Genomic DNA, 21,364 nt, shown 5'->3' with positions numbered 1-21,364 from the left:
CAGTCTCAGTGACACATGGTTCCGTGGAGCTTGATTCAGATACAGATACTGTAGAAATGCTTGACTCGGTGACTGAAGAAGTAGATGAAGAAGTCTTTTCAGTCTCAGTGACACATTGTTCTGTGGAGCTTGATTCAGAAAAAGATTCTGTAGAAATGCTGGACTCGGTGACTGAAGAAGTAGATAAATAAGTCTCTTCAGTCTCAGTGACACATGGTTCTGTGGAGCTTGATTCAGAAACAGATTCTGTAGAAATGCTGGACTCGGTGACTGAAGAAGTAGATGAAGAAGTCTCTTCAGTCTCAGTGACACATGGTTCTGTGGAGCTTGATTCAGAAACAGATTCTGTAGAAATGCTGGACTCGGTGACTGAAGAAGTAGAAGTAGATGAAGAAGTCTCTTCAGTCTCAGTGACACATGGTTCAGTGGAGCTTGATTCAGATACAGATTCTGTAGAAATGCTTGACTCGGTGACTGAAGAAGTAGATGAAGAAGTCTCTTCAGTCTCAGTGACACATGGTTCAGTGGAGCTTGATTCAGATACAGATTCTGTAGAAATGCTTGACTCGGTGACTGAAGAAGTAGATGAAGAAGTCTCTTCAGTATCAGTGACACATGGTTCAGTGGAGCTTGATTCAGATACAGATTCTGTAGAAATGCTTGACTCGGTGACTGAAGAAGTAGATGAAGAAGTCTCTTCAGTCTCAGTGACACATGGTTCAGTGGAGCTTGATTCAGATACAGATTCTGTAGAAATGCTTGACTCGGTGACTGAAGAAGTAGATGAAGAAGTCTCTTCAGTCTCAGTGACACATGGTTCAGTGGAGCTTGATTCAGATACAGATTCTGTAGAAATGCTGGACTCGGTGACTGAAGAAGTAGAAGTAGATGAAGAAGTCTCTTCAGTCTCAGTGACACATGGTTCTGTGGAGCTTGATTCAGATACAGATACTGTAGAAATGCTGGACTCGGTGACTGAAGTAGTAGATGAAGAAGTCTCTTCAGTCTCAGTGACACATGGTTTAGTGGAGCTTGATTCAGATACAGATTCTGTAGAAATGCTTGACTCGGTGACTGAAGAAGTAGATGAAGAAGTCTCTTCAGTATCAGTGACACATGGTTCAGTGGAGCTTGATTCAGATACAGATTCTGTAGAAATGCTTGACTCGGTGACTGAAGAAGTAGATGAAGAAGTCTCTTCAGTCTCAGTGACACATGGTTTAGTGGAGCTTGATTCAGATACAGATTCTGTAGAAATGCTTGACTCGGTGACTGAAGAAGTAGATGAAGAAGTCTCTTCAGTATCAGTGACACATGGTTCAGTGGAGCTTGATTCAGATACAGATTCTGTAGAAATGCTTGACTCGGTGACTGAAGAAGTAGATGAAGAAGTCTCTTCAGTATCAGTGACACATGGTTCAGTGGAGCTTGATTCAGATACAGATTCTGTAGAAATGCTTGACTCGGTGACTGAAGAAGTAGATGAAGAAGTCTCTTCAGTCTCAGTGACACATGGTTCTGTGGAGCTTGATTCAGATACAGATTCTGTAGAAATGCTGGACTCGGTGACTGAAGAAGTAGAAGTAGATGAAGAAGTCTCTTCAGTCTCAGTGACACATGGTTCTGTGGAGCTTGATTCAGATACAGATTCTGTAGAAATGCTTGACTCGGTGACTGAAGAAGTAGATGAAGAAGTCTCTTCAGTCTCAGTGACACATGGTTCAGTGGAGCTTGATTCAGATACAGATTCTGTAGAAATGCTTGACTCGGTGACTGAAGAAGTAGATGAAGAAGTCTCTTCAGTCTCAGTGACACATGGTTCTGTGGAGCTTGATTCAGATACAGATTCTGTAGAAATGCTTGACTCGGTGACTGAAGAAGTAGATGAAGAAGTCTCTTCAGTCTCAGTGACACATGGTTCTGTGGAGCTTGATTCAGAAACAGATTCTGTAGAAATGCTGGACTCGGTGACTGAAGAAGTAGAAGTAGATGAAGAAGTCTCTTCAGTCTCAGTGACACATGGTTCTGTGGAGCTTGATTCAGATACAGATTCTGTAGAAATGCTTGACTCGGTGACTGAAGAAGTAGATGAAGAAGTCTCTTCAGTCTCAGTGACACATGGTTCAGTGGAGCTTGATTCAGATACAGATTCTGTAGAAATGCTTGACTCGGTGACTGAAGAAGTAGATGAAGAAGTCTCTTCAGTATCAGTGACACATGGTTCAGTGGAGCTTGATTCAGATACAGATTCTGTAGAAATGCTTGACTCGGTGACTGAAGAAGTAGATGAAGAAGTATCTTCAGTATCAGTGACACATGGTTCAGTGGAGCTTGATTCAGATACAGATTCTGTAGAAATGCTTGACTCGGTGACTGAAGAAGTAGATGAAGAAGTCTCTTCAGTCTCAGTGACAAATGGTTCTGTGGAGCTTGATTCAGATACAGATTCTGTAGAAATGCTGGACTCGGTGACTGAAGAAGTAGATGAAGAAGTCTCATCAGTCTCAGTGACACATCGCTCTGTGGAGCTTGATTCAGATACAGATTCTGTAGAAATGCTGGACTCGGTGACTGAAGAAGTAGATGAAGAAGTCTCTTCAGTCTCAGTGACAAATGGTTCTGTGGAGCTTGATTCAGATACAGATTCTGTAGAAATGCTGGACTCGGTGACTGAAGAAGTAGATGAAGAAGTCTCTTCAGTCTCAGTGACAAATGGTTCTGTGGAGCTTGATTCAGATACAGATTCTGTAGAAATGCTGGACTCGGTGACTGAAGAAGTAGATGAAGAAGTCTCTTCAGTCTCAGTGACACATGGTTCAGTGGAGCTTGATTCAGATACAGATTCTGTAGAAATGCTGGACTCGGTGACTGAAGAAGTAGATGAAGAAGTCTCTTCAGTCTCAGTGACAAATGGTTCTGTGGAGCTTGATTCAGATACAGATTCTGTAGAAATGCTGGACTCGGTGACTGAAGAAGTAGATGAAGAAGTCTCTTCAGTCTCAGTGACAAATGGTTCTGTGGAGCTTGATTCAGATACAGATTCTGTAGAAATGCTGGACTCGGTGACTGAAGAAGTAGATGAAGAAGTCTCTTCAGTCTCAGTGACAAATGGTTCTGTGGAGCTTGATTCAGATACAGATTCTGTAGAAATGCTGGACTCGGTGACTGAAGAAGTAGATGAAGAAGTCTCTTCAGTCTCAGTGACACATGGTTCAGTGGAGCTTGATTCAGATACAGATTCTGTAGAAATGCTGGACTCGGTGACTGAAGAAGTAGATGAAGAAGTCTCTTCAGTCTCAGTGACAAATGGTTCTGTGGAGCTTGATTCAGATACAGATTCTGTAGAAATGCTGGACTCGGTGACTGAAGAAGTAGATGAAGAAGTCTCTTCGGTCTCAGTGACACATGGTTCTGTGGAGCTTGATTCAGATACAGATTCTGTAGAAATGCTGGACTCGGTGACTGAAGAAGTAGATGAAGAAGTCTCTTCCGTTTCAGTGACACATGGTTCAGTGGAGCTTGATTCAGATACAGATTCTGTAGAAATGACGGACTCGGTGACAGAAGATGTAGATGAAGAAGTCTCTTCGGTCTCAGTGACACATGGTTCTGTGGAGCTTGATTCAGATACAGATTCTGTAGAAATGCTGGACTCGGTGAATGAAGAAGTAGATGAAGAAGTCTCTTCCGTTTCAGTGACACATGGTTCTGTGGAGCTTGATACAGAGGCAGATTCTGTAGAAATGCTGGACTCGGTGACTGAAGAAGTAGATGAAGAAGTCTCTTCCGTTTCAGTGACACATGGTTCAGTGGAGCTTGATTCAGATACAGATTCTGTAGAAATGACGGACTCGGTGACAGAAGATGTAGATGAAGAACTCTCTTCGGTCTCAGTGACACATGGTTCTGTGGAGCTTGATTCAGATACAGATTCTGTAGAAATGCTGGACTCGGTGAATGAAAAAGTAGATGAAGAAGTCTCTTCCGTTTCAGTGACACATGGTTCTGTGGAGCTTGATACAGAGGCAGATTCTGTAGAAATGCTGGACTCGGTGACTGAAGAAGTAGATGAAGAAGTCTCTTCCGTTTCAGTGACACATGGTTCTGTGGAGCTTGATTCAGATACAGATTCTGTAGAAATGACGGACTCGGTGACAGAAGATGTAGATGAAGAAGTCTCTTCGGTCTCAGTGACACATGGTTCTGTGGAGCTTGATTCAGAAACAGATTCTGTAGAAATGCTAGACTCGGTGACTGAAGAAGTAGATGAAGAAGTCTCTTCAGTTTCAGTGACACATGGTTCTGTGGAGCTTGATACAGAGATAGATTCTGTAGAAATGCTGGACTCGGTGACTGAAGAAGTAGATGAAGAAGTCTCTTCCGTTTCAGTGACACATGGTTCTGTGGAGCTTGATACAGAGGCAGATTCTGTAGAAATGCTGGACTCGGTGACTGAAGAAGTAGATGAAGAAGTCTCTTCCGTTTCAGTGACACATGGTTCTGTGGAGCTTGATACAGAGGCAGATTCTGTAGAAATGCTGGACTCGGTGACTGAAGAAGTAGATGAAGAAGTCTCTTCCGTTTCAGTGACACATGGTTCAGTGGAGCTTGATTCAGATACAGATTCTGTAGAAATGCTGGACTCGGTGACTGAAGAAGTAGATGAAGAAGTCTCTTCAGTTTCAGTGACACATGGTTCTGTGGAGCTTGATACAGAGGCAGATTCTGTAGAAATGCTGGACTCGGTGACTGAAGAAGTAGATAAAGAAGTCTCTTCAGTCTCAGTGACACATGGTTCTGTGGAGCTTGATTCAGAAACAGATTCTGTAGAAATGCTGGACTCGGTGACTGAAGAAGTAGATAAAGAAGTCTCTTCAGTCTCAGTGACACATGGTTCTGTGGAGCTTGATTCAGATACAGATTCTGTAGAAATGCTGGACTCGGTGACTGAAGAAGTAGATGAAGAAGTCTCTTCTGTTTCTGTGACACATGGTTCTGTGGAGCTTGATTCAGATACAGATTCTGTAGAAATGCTGGACTCGGTGACTGAAGAAGTGGATGAAGAAGACTCTTCAGTCTCAGTGACACATGGTTCCGTGGAGCTTGATTCAGATACAGATACTGTAGAAATGCTTGACTCGGTGACTGAAGAAGTAGATGAAGAAGTCTCTTTAGTCTCGGTGACACATGGTTCTGTGGAGCTTGATACAGAGGCAGATTCTGTAGAAATGCTGGACTCGGTGACTGAAGAAGTAGATGAAGAAGTCTCTTCCGTTTCAGTGACACATGGTTCAGTGGAGCTTGATTCAGATACATATTCTGTAGAAATGACGGACTCGGTGACAGAAGATGTAGATGAAGAAGTCTCTTCGGTCTCAGTGACACATGGTTCTGTGGAGCTTGATTCAGATACAGATTCTGTAGAAATGCTGGACTCGGTGACTGAAGAAGTAGATGAAGAAGTCTCTTCCGTTTCAGTGACACATGGTTCAGTGGAGCTTGATTCAGATACAGATTCTGTAGAAATGACGGACTCGGTGACAGAAGATGTAGATGAAGAAGTCTCTTCGGTCTCAGTGACACATGGTTCTGTGGAGCTTGATTCAGATACAGATTCTGTAGAAATGCTGGACTCGGTGAATGAAGAAGTAGATGAAGAAGTCTCTTCGGTCTCAGTGACACATGGTTCTGTGGAGCTTGATACAGAGGCAGATTCTGTAGAAATGCTGGACTCGGTGACTGAAGAAGTAGATGAAGAAGTCTCTTCCGTTTCAGTGACACATGGTTCAGTGGAGCTTGATTCAGATACAGATTCTGTAGAAATGACGGACTCGGTGACAGAAGATGTAGATGAAGAAGTCTCTTCGGTCTCAGTGACACATGGTTCTGTGGAGCTTGATTCAGATACAGATTCTGTAGAAATGCTGGACTCGGTGACTGAAGAAGTAGATGAAGAAGTCTCTTCCGTTTCAGTGACACATGGTTCAGTGGAGCTTGATTCAGATACAGATTCTGTAGAAATGACGGACTCGGTGACAGAAGATGTAGATGAAGAAGTCTCTTCGGTCTCAGTGACACATGGTTCTGTGGAGCTTGATTCAGATACAGATTCTGTAGAAATGCTGGACTCGGTGAATGAAGAAGTAGATGAAGAAGTCTCTTCCGTTTCAGTGACACATGGTTCTGTGGAGCTTGATACAGAGGCAGATTCTGTAGAAATGCTGGACTCGGTGACTGAAGAAGTAGATGAAGAAGTCTCTTCCGTTTCAGTGACACATGGTTCAGTGGAGCTTGATTCAGATACAGATTCTGTAGAAATGCTGGACTCGGTGACAGAAGATGTAGATGAAGAAGTCTCTTCGGTCTCAGTGACACATGGTTCAGTGGAGCTTGATTCAGATACATATTCTGTAGAAATGACGGACTCGGTGACTGAAGAAGTAGATAAAGAAGTCTCTTCAGTCTCAGTGACACATGGTTCTGTGGAGCTTGATTCAGATACAGATTCTGTAGAAATGCTGGACTCGGTGAATGAAGAAGTAGATGAAGAAGTCTCTTCCGTTTCAGTGACACATGGTTCTGTGGAGCTTGATACAGAGGCAGATTCTGTAGAAATGCTGGACTCGGTGACTGAAGAAGTAGATGAAGAAGTCTCTTCCGTTTCAGTGACAAATGGTTCTGTGGAGCTTGATTCAGATACAGATTCTGTAGAAATGCTGGACTCGGTGACTGAAGAAGTAGATGAAGAAGTCTCTTCCGTTTCAGTGACACATGGTTCAGTGGAGCTTGATTCAGATACAGATTCTGTAGAAATGACGGACTCGGTGACAGAAGATGTAGATGAAGAAGTCTCTTCGGTCTCAGTGACACATGGTTCTGTGGAGCTTGATTCAGATACAGATTCTGTAGAAATGCTGGACTCGGTGAATGAAGAAGTAGATGAAGAAGTCTCTTCCGTTTCAGTGACACATGGTTCTGTGGAGCTTGATACAGAGGCAGATTCTGTAGAAATGCTGGACTCGGTGACTGAAGAAGTAGATGAAGAAGTCTCTTCCGTTTCAGTGACACATGGTTCAGTGGAGCTTGATTCAGATACAGATTCTGTAGAAATGACGGACTCGGTGACAGAAGATGTAGATGAAGAAGTCTCTTCGGTCTCAGTGACACATGGTTCTGTGGAGCTTGATTCAGATACAGATTCTGTAGAAATGCTGGACTCGGTGACTGAAGAAGTAGATGAAGAAGTCTCTTCGGTCTCAGTGACACATGGTTCTGTGGAGCTTGATTCAGATACAGATTCTGTAGAAATGCTGGACTCGGTGACTGAAGAAGTAGATGAAGAAGTCTCTTCCGTTTCAGTGACACATGGTTCAGTGGAGCTTGATTCAGATACAGATTCTGTAGAAATGACGGACTCGGTGACAGAAGATGTAGATGAAGAAGTCTCTTCGGTCTCAGTGACACATGGTTCTGTGGAGCTTGATTCAGATACAGATTCTGTAGAAATGCTGGACTCGGTGAATGAAGAAGTAGATGAAGAAGTCTCTTCCGTTTCAGTGACACATGGTTCTGTGGAGCTTGATACAGAGGCAGATTCTGTAGAAATGCTGGACTCGGTGACTGAAGAAGTAGATGAAGAAGTCTCTTCCGTTTCAGTGACACATGGTTCAGTGGAGCTTGATTCAGATACAGATTCTGTAGAAATGACGGACTCGGTGACAGAAGATGTAGATGAAGAAGTCTCTTCGGTCTCAGTGACACATGGTTCTGTGGAGCTTGATTCAGATACAGATTCTGTAGAAATGCTGGACTCGGTGAATGAAAAAGTAGATGAAGAAGTCTCTTCCGTTTCAGTGACACATGGTTCTGTGGAGCTTGATACAGAGGCAGATTCTGTAGAAATGCTGGACTCGGTGACTGAAGAAGTAGATGAAGAAGTCTCTTCCGTTTCAGTGACACATGGTTCTGTGGAGCTTGATTCAGATACAGATTCTGTAGAAATGACGGACTCGGTGACAGAAGATGTAGATGAAGAAGTCTCTTCGGTCTCAGTGACACATGGTTCTGTGGAGCTTGATTCAGAAACAGATTCTGTAGAAATGCTAGACTCGGTGACTGAAGAAGTAGATGAAGAAGTCTCTTCAGTTTCAGTGACACATGGTTCTGTGGAGCTTGATACAGAGATAGATTCTGTAGAAATGCTGGACTCGGTGACTGAAGAAGTAGATGAAGAAGTCTCTTCCGTTTCAGTGACACATGGTTCTGTGGAGCTTGATACAGAGGCAGATTCTGTAGAAATGCTGGACTCGGTGACTGAAGAAGTAGATGAAGAAGTCTCTTCCGTTTCAGTGACACATGGTTCTGTGGAGCTTGATACAGAGGCAGATTCTGTAGAAATGCTGGACTCGGTGACTGAAGAAGTAGATGAAGAAGTCTCTTCCGTTTCAGTGACACATGGTTCAGTGGAGCTTGATTCAGATACAGATTCTGTAGAAATGCTGGACTCGGTGACTGAAGAAGTAGATGAAGAAGTCTCTTCAGTTTCAGTGACACATGGTTCTGTGGAGCTTGATACAGAGGCAGATTCTGTAGAAATGCTGGACTCGGTGACTGAAGAAGTAGATAAAGAAGTCTCTTCAGTCTCAGTGACACATGGTTCTGTGGAGCTTGATTCAGAAACAGATTCTGTAGAAATGCTGGACTCGGTGACTGAAGAAGTAGATAAAGAAGTCTCTTCAGTCTCAGTGACACATGGTTCTGTGGAGCTTGATTCAGATACAGATTCTGTAGAAATGCTGGACTCGGTGACTGAAGAAGTAGATGAAGAAGTCTCTTCTGTTTCTGTGACACATGGTTCTGTGGAGCTTGATTCAGATACAGATTCTGTAGAAATGCTGGACTCGGTGACTGAAGAAGTGGATGAAGAAGACTCTTCAGTCTCAGTGACACATGGTTCCGTGGAGCTTGATTCAGATACAGATACTGTAGAAATGCTTGACTCGGTGACTGAAGAAGTAGATGAAGAAGTCTCTTTAGTCTCGGTGACACATGGTTCTGTGGAGCTTGATACAGAGGCAGATTCTGTAGAAATGCTGGACTCGGTGACTGAAGAAGTAGATGAAGAAGTCTCTTCCGTTTCAGTGACACATGGTTCAGTGGAGCTTGATTCAGATACATATTCTGTAGAAATGACGGACTCGGTGACAGAAGATGTAGATGAAGAAGTCTCTTCGGTCTCAGTGACACATGGTTCTGTGGAGCTTGATTCAGATACAGATTCTGTAGAAATGCTGGACTCGGTGACTGAAGAAGTAGATGAAGAAGTCTCTTCCGTTTCAGTGACACATGGTTCAGTGGAGCTTGATTCAGATACAGATTCTGTAGAAATGACGGACTCGGTGACAGAAGATGTAGATGAAGAAGTCTCTTCGGTCTCAGTGACACATGGTTCTGTGGAGCTTGATTCAGATACAGATTCTGTAGAAATGCTGGACTCGGTGAATGAAGAAGTAGATGAAGAAGTCTCTTCCGTTTCAGTGACACATGGTTCTGTGGAGCTTGATACAGACGCAGATTCTGTAGAAATGCTGGACTCGGTGACTGAAGAAGTAGATGAAGAAGTCTCTTCCGTTTCAGTGACACATGGTTCAGTGGAGCTTGATTCAGATACAGATTCTGTAGAAATGACGGACTCGGTGACAGAAGATGTAGATGAAGAAGTCTCTTCGGTCTCAGTGACACATGGTTCTGTGGAGCTTGATTCAGATACAGATTCTGTAGAAATGCTGGACTCGGTGAATGAAGAAGTAGATGAAGAAGTCTCTTCCGTTTCAGTGACACATGGTTCTGTGGAGCTTGATACAGAGGCAGATTCTGTAGAAATGCTGGACTCGGTGAATGAAGAAGTAGATGAAGAAGTCTCTTCCGTTTCAGTGACACATGGTTCAGTGGAGCTTGATTCAGATACAGATTCTGCAGAAATGACGGACTCGGTGACAGAAGATGTAGATGAAGAAGTCTCTTCGGTCTCAGTGACACATGGTTCTGTGGAGCTTGATTCAGAAACAGATTCTGTAGAAATGCTAGACTCGGTGACTGAAGAAGTAGATGAAGAAGTCTCTTCAGTTTCAGTGACACATGGTTCTGTGGAGCTTGATACAGAGGCAGATTCTGTAGAAATGCTGGACTCGGTGACTGAAGAAGTAGATGAAGAAGTCTCTTCCGTTTCAGTGACACATGGTTCTGTGGAGCTTGATACAGAGGCAGATTCTGTAGAAATGCTGGACTCGGTGACTGAAGAAGTAGATGAAGAAGTCTCTTCCGTTTCAGTGACACATGGTTCTGTGGAGCTTGATACAGAGGCAGATTCTGTAGAAATGCTGGACTCGGTGACTGAAGAAGTAGATGAAGAAGTCTCTTCCGTTTCAGTGACACATGGTTCAGTGGAGCTTGATTCAGATACAGATTCTGTAGAAATGACGGACTCGGTGACAGAAGATGTAGATGAAGAAGTCTCTTCGGTCTCAGTGACACATGGTTCTGTGGAGCTTGATTCAGATACAGATTCTGTAGAAATGACGGACTCGGTGACAGAAGATGTAGATGAAGAAGTCTCTTCTGTTTCAGTGACACGTGGCTCTGTGGAGCTTGATTCAGATACAGATTCTGTAGAAATGCTGGACTCAGTGACTGAAGTAGTAGATGAAGAAGTCTCTTCAGTTTCAGTGACACATGGTTCAGTGGAGCTTGATTCAGAGGCAGATTCTGTAGAAATGCTGGACTCGGTGACTGAAGAAGTAGATGAAGAAGTCTCTTCCGTTTCAGTGACACATGGTTCAATGGAGCTTGATTCAGAGGCAGATTCTGTAGAAATGCTGGACTCGGTGGCTGAAGTAGTAGATGAAGAAGTCTCTTCAGTTTCAGTGACACATGGTTCAGTGGAGCTTGATTCAGAGGCAGATTCTGTAGAAATGCTGGACTCGGTGGCTGAAGTAGTAGATGAAGAAGTCTCTTCAGTTTCAGTGACACATGGTTCTGTGGAGCTTGATTCAGATACAGATTCTGTAGAAATGCTGGACTCGGTGACTGAAGAAGTAGATGAAGAAGTCGCTTCAGTCTCGCTGACACATGGTTCTGTGGAGCTTGATTCAGAAACAGATTCTGTAGAAATGCTGGACTCGGTGACTGAAGAAGTAGATGAAGAAGACTCTTCAGTCTCAGTGACACATGGTTCCGTGGAGCTTGATTCAGATACAGATACTGTAGAAATGCTTGACTCGGTGACTGAAGAAGTAGATGAAGAAGTCTCTTTAGTCTCGGTGACACATGGTTCTGTGGAGCTTGATACGGAGGCAGATTCTGTAGAAATGCTGGACTCGGTGGCTGAAGTAGTAGATGAAGAAGTCTCTTCAGTTTCAGTGACACATGGTTCTGTGGAGCTTGATTCAGATACAGATTCTGTAGAAATGCTGGACTCGGTGAATGAAGAAGTAGATGAAGAAGTCTCTTTAGTCTCGGTGACACATGGTTCTGTGGAGCTTGATTCAGATACAGATTCTGTAGAAATGCTGAACTCAGTGACTGAAGAAGTAGATGAAGAAGTCTCTTCCGTTTCAGTGACACATGGTTCAGTGGAGCTTGATTCAGATTCAGATTCTGTAGAAATGCTAGACTCGGTGACTGAAGAAGTAGATGAAGAAGACTCTTCCGTTTCAGTGACACATGGTTCAGTGGAGCTTGATTCAGAGGCAGATTCTGTAGAAATGCTGGACTCGGTGGCTGAAGTAGTAGATGAAGAAGTCTCTTCAGTTTCAGTGACACATGGTTCTGTGGAGCTTGATTCAGATACAGATTCTGTAGAAATGCTGGACTCGGTGACTGAAGAAGTAGATGAAGAAGTCGCTTCAGTCTCGCTGACACATGGTTCTGTGGAGCTTGATTCAGAAACAGATTCTGTAGAAATGCTGGACTCGGTGACTGAAGAAGTAGATGAAGAAGACTCTTCAGTCTCAGTGACACATGGTTCCGTGGAGCTTGATTCAGATACAGATACTGTAGAAATGCTTGACTCGGTGACTGAAGAAGTAGATGAAGAAGTCTCTTTAGTCTCGGTGACACATGGTTCTGTGGAGCTTGATACGGAGGCAGATTCTGTAGAAATGCTGGACTCGGTGGCTGAAGTAGTAGATGAAGAAGTCTCTTCAGTTTCAGTGACACATGGTTCTGTGGAGCTTGATTCAGATACAGATTCTGTAGAAATGCTGGACTCGGTGAATGAAGAAGTAGATGAAGAAGTCTCTTTAGTCTCGGTGACACATGGTTCTGTGGAGCTTGATTCAGATACAGATTCTGTAGAAATGCTGAACTCAGTGACTGAAGAAGTAGATGAAGAAGTCTCTTCCGTTTCAGTGACACATGGTTCAGTGGAGCTTGATTCAGATTCAGATTCTGTAGAAATGCTAGACTCGGTGACTGAAGAAGTAGATGAAGAAGACTCTTCCGTTTCAGTGACACATGGTTCAGTGGAGCTTGATTCAGAGGCAGATTCTGTAGAAATGCTGGACTCGGTGGCTGAAGTAGTAGATGAAGAAGTCTCTTCAGTTTCAGTGACACATGGTTCTGTGGAGCTTGATTCAGATACAGATTCTGTAGAAATGCTGGACTCGGTGACTGAAGAAGTAGATGAAGAAGTCGCTTCAGTCTCGCTGACACATGGTTCTGTGGAGCTTGATTCAGAAACAGATTCTGTAGAAATGCTGGACTCGGTGACTGAAGAAGTAGATGAAGAAGACTCTTCAGTCTCAGTGACACATGGTTCCGTGGAGCTTGATTCAGATACAGATACTGTAGAAATGCTTGACTCGGTGACTGAAGAAGTAGATGAAGAAGTCTCTTTAGTCTCGGTGACACATGGTTCTGTGGAGCTTGATACGGAGGCAGATTCTGTAGAAATGCTGGACTCGGTGGCTGAAGTAGTAGATGAAGAAGTCTCTTCAGTTTCAGTGACACATGGTTCTGTGGAGCTTGATTCAGATACAGATTCTGTAGAAATGCTGGACTCGGTGAATGAAGAAGTAGATGAAGAAGTCTCTTTAGTCTCGGTGACACATGGTTCTGTGGAGCTTGATTCAGATACAGATTCTGTAGAAATGCTGAACTCAGTGACTGAAGAAGTAGATGAAGAAGTCTCTTCCGTTTCAGTGACACATGGTTCAGTGGAGCTTGATTCAGATTCAGATTCTGTAGAAATGCTAGACTCGGTGACTGAAGAAGTAGATGAAGAAGTCTCTTCTGTTTCAGTGACACGTGGCTCTGTGGAGCTTGATTCAGATACAGATTCTGTAGAAATGCTGGACTCAGTGACTGAAGAAGTAGATGAAGAAGTCTCTTCCGTTTCAGTGACACATGGTTCAATGGAGCTTGATTCAGAAGCAGATTCTGTAGAAATGCTGGACTCGGTGGCTGAAGTAGTAGATGAAGAAGTCTCTTCAGTTTCAGTGACACATGGTTCAGTGGAGCTTGATTCAGAGGCAGATTCTGTAGAAATGCTGGACTCGGTGGCTGAAGTAGTAGATGAAGAAGTCTCTTCAGTTTCAGTGACACATGGTTCTGTGGAGCTTGATTCAGATACAGATTCTGTAGAAATGCTGGACTCGGTGACTGAAGAAGTAGATGAAGAAGTCGCTTCAGTCTCGCTGACACATGGTTCTGTGGAGCTTGATTCAGAAACAGATTCTGTAGAAATGCTGGACTCGGTGACTGAAGAAGTAGATGAAGAAGACTCTTCAGTCTCAGTGACACATGGTTCCGTGGAGCTTGATTCAGAAACAGATTCTGTAGAAATGCTAGACTCGGTGACTGAAGAAGTAGATGAAGAAGTCTCTTCAGTTTCAGTCACACAAGGTTCTGTGGAGCTTGATACGGAGGCAGATTCTGTAGAAATGCTGGACTCGGTGACTGAAGAAGTAGATGAAGAAGTCTCTTCAGTTTCAGTGACACATGGTTCCGTGGAGCTTGATTCAGAAACAGATTCTGTAGAAATGCTGGACTCGGTGAATGAAGAAGTAGATGAAGAAGTCTCTTTAGTCTCGGTGACACATGGTTCTGTGGAGCTTGATTCAGATACAGATTCTGTAGAAATGCTGGACTCAGTGACTGAAGAAGTAGATGAAGAAGTCTCTTCCGTTTCAGTGACACATGGTTCAGTGGAGCTTGATTCAGATACAGATTCTGTAGAAATGCTAGACTCGGTGACTGAAGAAGTAGATGAAGAAGTCTCTTCTGTTTCAGTGACACGTGGCTCTGTGGAGCTTGATTCAGATACAGATTCTGTAGAAATGCTGGACTCAGTGACTGAAGAAGTAGATGAAGAAGTCTCTTCCGTTTCAGTGACACATGGTTCAGTGGAGCTTGATTCAGATACAGATTCTGTAGAAATGCTGGACTCGGTGACTGAAAAAGTAGATGAAGAAGTCTCTTCCGTTTCAGTGACACATGGTTCAGTGGAGCTTGATTCAGAGGCAGATTCTGTAGAAATGCTTGACTCGGTAACTGAAGAAGTAGATGAAGAAGTCTTTTCCGTTTCAGTGACACATGGTTCTGTGGAGCTTGATTCAGAAACAGATTCTGTAGAAATGCTGGACTCGGTGACTGAAGAAGTAGATGAAGAAGACTCTTCAGTCTCAGTGACACATGGTTCCGTGGAGCTTGATTCAGATACAGATACTGTAGAAATGCTTGACTCGGTGACTGAAGAAGTAGATGAAGAAGTCTCTTCAGTCTCGGTGACACATGGTTCTGTGGAGCTTGATTCAGATACAGATTCTGTAGAAATGCTGGACTCGGTGAATGAAGAAGTAGATGAAGAAGTCTCTTCCGTTTCAGTGACACATGGTTCTGTGGAGCTTGATTCAGAAACAGATTCTGTAGAAATGCTAGACTCGGTGACTGAAGAAGTAGATGAAGAAGTCTCTTCAGTTTCAGTCACACATGGTTCTGTGGAGCTTGATACAGAGGCAGATTCTGTAGAAATGCTGGACTCGGTGACTGAAGAAGTAGATGAAGAAGTCTCTTCAGTTTCAGTGACACATGGTTCTGTGGAGCTTGATTCAGATACAGATTCTGTAGAAATGCTGGACTCGGTGACTGAAGAAGTAGATGAAGAAGTCGCTTCAGTCTCGCTGACACATGGTTCTGTGGAGCTTGATTCAGAAACAGATTCTGTAGAAATGCTAGACTCGGTGACTGAAGAAGTAGATGAAGAAGTCTCTTCAGTTTCAGTCACACATGGTTCTGTGGAGCTTGATACAGAGGCAGATTCTGTAGAAATGCTGGACTCGGTGACTGAAGAAGTAGATGAAGAAGACTCTTCAGTCTCAGTGACACATGGTTCCGTGGAGCTTGATTCAGATACAGATACTGTAGAAATGCTTGACTCGGTGACTGAAGAAGTAGATGAAGAAGTCTCTTCAGTTTCAGTCACACATGGTTCTGTGGAGCTTGATACGGAGGCAGATTCTGTAGAAATGCTGGACTCGGTGAATGAAGAAGTAGATGAAGAAGTCTCTTTAGTCTCGGTGACACATGGTTCTGTGGAGCTTGATTCAGATACAGATTCTGTAGAAATGCTGGACTCGGTGACTGAAGAAGTAGATGAAGAAGTCTCTTCAGTTTCAGTGACACATGGTTCCGTGGAGCTTGATTCAGATACAGATACTGTAGAAATGCTGGACTCGGTGAATGAAGAAGTAGATGAAGAAGTCTCTTTAGTCTCGGTGACACATGGTTCTGTGGAGCTTGATTCAGAAACAGATTCTGTAGAAATGCTGGACTCGGTGACTGAAGAAGTAGATGAAGAAGACTCTTCAGTCTCAGTGACACATGGTTCCGTGGAGCTTGATTCAGATACAGATACTGTAGAAATGCTGGACTCGGTGACTGAAGAAGTAGATGAAGAAGTCTCTTCAGTTTCAGTGACACATGGTTCCGTGGAGCTTGATTCAGAAACAGATTCTGTAGAAATGCTGGACTCGGTGAATGAAGAAGTAGATGAAGAAGTCTCTTTAGTCTCGGTGACACATGGTTCTGTGGAGCTTGATTCAGATACAGATTCTGTAGAAATGCTGGACTCAGTGACTGAAGAAGTAGATGAAGAAGTCTCTTCCGTTTCAGTGACACATGGTTCAGTGGAGCTTGATTCAGATACAGATTCTGTAGAAATGCTAGACTCGGTGACTGAAGAAGTAGATGAAGAAGTCTCTTCTGTTTCAGTGACACGTGGCTCTGTGGAGCTTGATTCAGATACAGATTCTGTAGAAATGCTGGACTCAGTGACTGAAGAAGTAGATGAAGAAGTCTCTTCCGTTTCAGTGACACATGGTTCAGTGGAGCTTGATTCAGATACAGATTCTGTAGAAATGCTGGACTCGGTGACTGAAAAAGTAGATGAAGAAGTCTCTTCCGTTTCAGTGACACATGGTTCAGTGGAGCTTGATTCAGAGGCAGATTCTGTAGAAATGCTTGACTCGGTAACTGAAGAAGTAGATGAAGAAGTCTCTTCCGTTTCAGTGACACATGGTTCTGTGGAGCTTGATTCAGAAACAGATTCTGTAGAAATGCTGGACTCGGTGACTGAAGAAGTAGATGAAGAAGACTCTTCAGTCTCAGTGACACATGGTTCCGTGGAGCTTGATTCAGATACAGATACTGTAGAAATGCTTGACTCGGTGACTGAAGAAGTAGATGAAGAAGTCTCTTCAGTCTCGGTGACACATGGTTCTGTGGAGCTTGATTCAGATACAGATTCTGTAGAAATGCTGGACTCGGTGAATGAAGAAGTAGATGAAGACGTCTCTTCCGTTTCAGTGACACATGGTTCTGTGGAGCTTGATTCAGAAACAGATTCTGTAGAAATGCTAGACTCGGTGACTGAAGAAGTAGATGAAGAAGTCTCTTCAGTTTCAGTCACACATGGTTCTGTGGAGCTTGATACAGAGGCAGATTCTGTAGAAATGCTGGACTCGGTGACTGAAAAAGTAGATGAAGAAGTCTCTTCCGTTTCAGTGACACATGGTTCAGTGGAGCTTGATTCAGATACAGATTCTGTAGAAATGCTAGACTCGGTGACTGAAGAAGTAGATGAAGAAGACTCTTCAGTCTCAGTGACACATGGTTCAGTGCAGCTTGATTCAGAGGCAGATTCTGTAGAAATGCTTGACTCGGTAACTGAAGAAGTAGATGAAGAAGTCTCTTCCGTTTCAGTGACACATGGTTCTGTGGAGCTTGATTCAGAAACAGATTCTGTAGAAATGCTGGACTCGGTGACTGAAGAAGTAGATGAAGAAGACTCTTCAGTCTCAGTGACACATGGTTCTGTGGAGCTTGATACAGAGGCAGATTCTGTAGAAATGCTGGACTCGGTGACTGAAGAAGTAGATGAAGAAGTCTCTTCCGTTTCAGTGACACATGGTTCAGTGGAGCTTGATTCAGATACAGATTCTGTAGAAATGCTGGACTCGGTGACTGAAGAAGTAGATGAAGAAGACTCTTCAGTCTCAGTGACACATGGTTCAGTGCAGCTTGATTCAGAGGCAGATTCTGTAGAAATGCTTGACTCGGTAACTGAAGAAGTAGATGAAGAAGTCTCTTCCGTTTCAGTGACACATGGTTCTGTGGAGCTTGATTCAGAAACAGATTCTGTAGAAATGCTGGACTCGGTGACTGAAGAAGTAGATGAAGAAGACTCTTCAGTCTCAGTGACACATGGTTCCGTGGAGCTTGATTCAGATACAGATACTGTAGAAATGCTTGACTCGGTGACTGAAGAAGTAGATGAAGAAGTCTCTTCAGTCTCGGTGACACATGGTTCTGTGGAGCTTGATTCAGATACAGATTCTGTAGAAATGCTGGACTCGGTGAATGAAGAAGTAGATGAAGAAGTCTCTTCTGTTTCAGTGACACGTGGCTCTGTGGAGCTTGATTCAGATACAGATTCTGTAGAAATGCTGGACTCAGTGACTGAAGAAGTAGATGAAGAAGTCTCTTCCGTTTCAGTGACACATGGTTCAGTGGAGCTTGATTCAGATACAGATTCTGTAGAAATGCTAGACTCGGTGACTGAAGAAGTAGATGAAGAAGACTCTTCAGTCTCAGTGACACATGGTTCAGTGCAGCTTGATTCAGAGGCAGATTCTGTAGAAATGCTTGACTCGGTAACTGAAGAAGTAGATGAAGAAGTCTCTTCCGTTTCAGTGACACATGGTTCTGTGGAGCTTGATTCAGATACAGATTCTGTAGAAATGCTGGACTCGGTGACTGAAGAAGTAGATGAAGAAGTCTCTTCAGTTTCAGTCACACATGGTTCTGTGGAGCTTGATACAGAGGCAGATTCTGTAGAAATGCTGGACTCGGTGACTGAAGAAGTAGATGAAGAAGTCTCTTCCGTTTCAGTGACACATGGTTCAGTGGAGCTTGATTCAGATACAGATTCTGTAGAAATGCTGGACTCGGTGACTGAAGAAGTAGATGAAGAAGACTCTTCAGTCTCAGTGACACATGGTTCAGTGCAGCTTGATTCAGAGGCAGATTCTGTAGAAATGCTTGACTCGGTAACTGAAGAAGTAGATGAAGAAGTCTCTTCCGTTTCAGTGACACATGGTTCTGTGGAGCTTGATTCAGAAACAGATTCTGTAGAAATGCTGGACTCGGTGACTGAAGAAGTAGATGAAGAAGACTCTTCAGTCTCAGTGACACATGGTTCCGTGGAGCTTGATTCAGATACAGATACTGTAGAAATGCTTGACTCGGTGACTGAAGAAGTAGATGAAGAAGTCTCTTCAGTCTCGGTGACACATGGTTCTGTGGAGCTTGATTCAGATACAGATTCTGTAGAAATGCTGGACTCGGTGAATGAAGAAGTAGATGAAGAAGTCTCTTCCGTTTCAGTGACACATGGTTCTGTGGAGCTTGATTCAGAAACAGATTCTGTAGAAATGCTAGACTCGGTGACTGAAGAAGTAGATGAAGAAGTCTCTTCAGTTTCAGTCACACATGGTTCTGTGGAGCTTGATACAGAGGCAGATTCTGTAGAAATGCTGGACTCGGTGACTGAAGAAGTAGATGAAGAAGTCTCTTCAGTTTCAGTGACACATGGTTCTGTGGAGCTTGATTCAGATACAGATTCTGTAGAAATGCTAGACTCGGTGACTGAAGAAGTAGATGAAGAAGTCTCTTTAGTCTCGGTGACACATGGTTCTGTGGAGCTTGATTCAGAAACAGATTCTGTAGAAATGCTAGACTCGGTGACTGAAGAAGTAGATGAAGAAGTCTCTTCAGTTTCAGTCACACATGGTTCTGTGGAGCTTGATACAGAGGCAGATTCTGTAGAAATGCTGGACTCGGTGAATGAAGAAGTAGATGAAGAAGTCTCTTTAGTCTCGGTGACACATGGTTCTGTGGAGCTTGATTCAGATACAGATTCTGTAGAAATGCTAGACTCGGTGACTGAAGAAGTAGATGAAGAAGTCTCTTCAGTTTCAGTCACACATGGTTCTGTGGAGCTTGATTCAGATACAGATTCTGTAGAAATGCTGGACTCGGTGAATGAAGAAGTAGATGAAGAAGTCTCTTTAGTCTCGGTGACACATGGTTCTGTGGAGCTTGATTCAGATACAGATTCTGTAGAAATGCTAGACTCGGTGACTGAAGAAGTAGATGAAGAAGTCTCTTCAGTTTCAGTGACACATGGTTCTGTGGAGCTTGATTCAGAAACAGATTCTGTAGAAATGCTGGACTCGGTGAATGAAGAAGTAGATGAAGAAGTCTCTTTAGTCTCGGTGACACATGGTTCTGTGGAGCTTGATTCAGATACAGATTCTGTAGAAATGCTGGACTCAGTGACTGAAGAAGTAGATGAAGAAGTCTCTTCTGTTTCAGTGACACGTGGCTCTGTGGAGCTTGATTCAGATACAGATTCTGTAGAAATGCTGGACTCAGTGACTGAAGAAGTAGATGAAGAAGTCTCTTCCGTTTCAGTGACACATGGTTCAGTGGAGCTTGATTCAGATACAGATTCTGTAGAAATGCTAGACTCGGTGACTGAAGAAGTAGATGAAGAAGTCTCTTCTGTTTCAGTGACACGTGGCTCTGTGGAGCTTGATTCAGATACAGATTCTGTAGAAATGCTGGACTCAGTGACTGAAGAAGTAGATGAAGAAGTCTCTTCCGTTTCAGTGACACATGGTTCAGTGGAGCTTGATTCAGATACAGATTCTGTAGAAATGCTGGACTCGGTGACTGAAAAAGTAGATGAAGAAGTCTCTTCAGTTTCAGTGACACATGGTTCAGTGGAGCTTGATTCAGATACAGATTCTGTAGAAATGCTGGACTCGGTGACTGAAGGAGTAGATGAAGAAGTCTCTTCCGTTTCAGTGACACATGGTTCAGTGGAGCTTGATTCAGAGGCAGATTCTGTAGAAATGCTTGACTCGGTAACTGAAGAAGTAGATGAAGAAGTCTCTTCGGTTTCAGTGACACATGGTTCTGTAGAGCTTGATTCAGAGGCAGATTCTGTAGAAATGCTGGACTCTGTGGTTTCAAGTCTTGTTAGTAGTTTCGAAGTTGTAAGAGCTGCAATTATTTTTTTTTGTGTCCAAAACCAGTTTGAATTAGTTTATGCAAGCTGTACCTGATATTGATGATATCAAATCATTTTTTGTTGATGGTAATGTGGAGATTTCTTCTCCATTAGTCGGGGAAGTTTCAACAGATGAAATAGTTTCAGTATTATATTTTGTTGCTGCAAATGTTTCATTAATTTGCAATTAAAAAATGTGTATGCTTTGTACCTGTTGAGGTAGATGTGAGGGGCGATTGAGTTGAAGGGAATGCATTAGTTATTTCAGAGAAGTGCTCAGTGAATGTAGATGGCGTGTCTGAACTTTATTTTGTTGTTTTTTGTTTTCTGCTTAGATTCTATGTGTTTTTGTCAAATTCAATACCTAATTAGATTCACATCTGAGATTAGAATGTGAGTATACCAAAAAAAGATGCAAGAACTGTATGATATTGAAAACGTTTGTCCCATTAACAAACTTCAAGAATCAGATAAAATGTTCAACTTAGAAAAAAAAATTCAAAATGGGCAGCTATGTTTAAAAAATTTTTTTCTAAAACCCTGCGAATCATTCAAAGTGGTTTGGGCTCCGTAAAGAATCGTGCAGGTTACTATTCAAGTTAAGAATTATGTTGAATATATGTTTCATCGAACCGCCAGGAAAAAAAAACGGCTCTATTCCAGTTTAGGCGTCCTTTGAAAACTTGAACGTCCCTTAAAACACTTAGACGTCCCTTAAAACACTTAGACGTC

The 21,364-nt window shown here is 43.0% G+C and overlaps 1 protein-coding gene across 1 annotated transcript; it reads left to right on the top strand.

The window, feature by feature from the left end:
- Positions 1-254: 254 nt before the first annotated feature.
- Positions 255-20,687, top strand: GCK72_018913 (uncharacterized protein; the record flags this gene model as incomplete). The annotated part of the gene is made up of 2 exons (XM_053732800.1): positions 255-8,061; positions 8,107-20,687. The coding sequence occupies 2 exons, from the start codon at positions 255-257 to the stop codon at positions 20,685-20,687; spliced, it is 20,388 nt and encodes a 6,795-aa protein (XP_053581713.1).
- Positions 20,688-21,364: the final 677 nt, after the last annotated feature.

The sequence above is a fragment of the Caenorhabditis remanei genome, chromosome V, assembly GCF_010183535.1.
Source record: "Caenorhabditis remanei strain PX506 chromosome V, whole genome shotgun sequence".
Lineage (NCBI taxonomy): Eukaryota > Metazoa > Nematoda > Chromadorea > Rhabditida > Rhabditidae > Caenorhabditis > Caenorhabditis remanei.
Note: the sequence above shows the minus strand (reverse complement) of the source record. Positions and strands in the feature narration are given on the sequence as shown.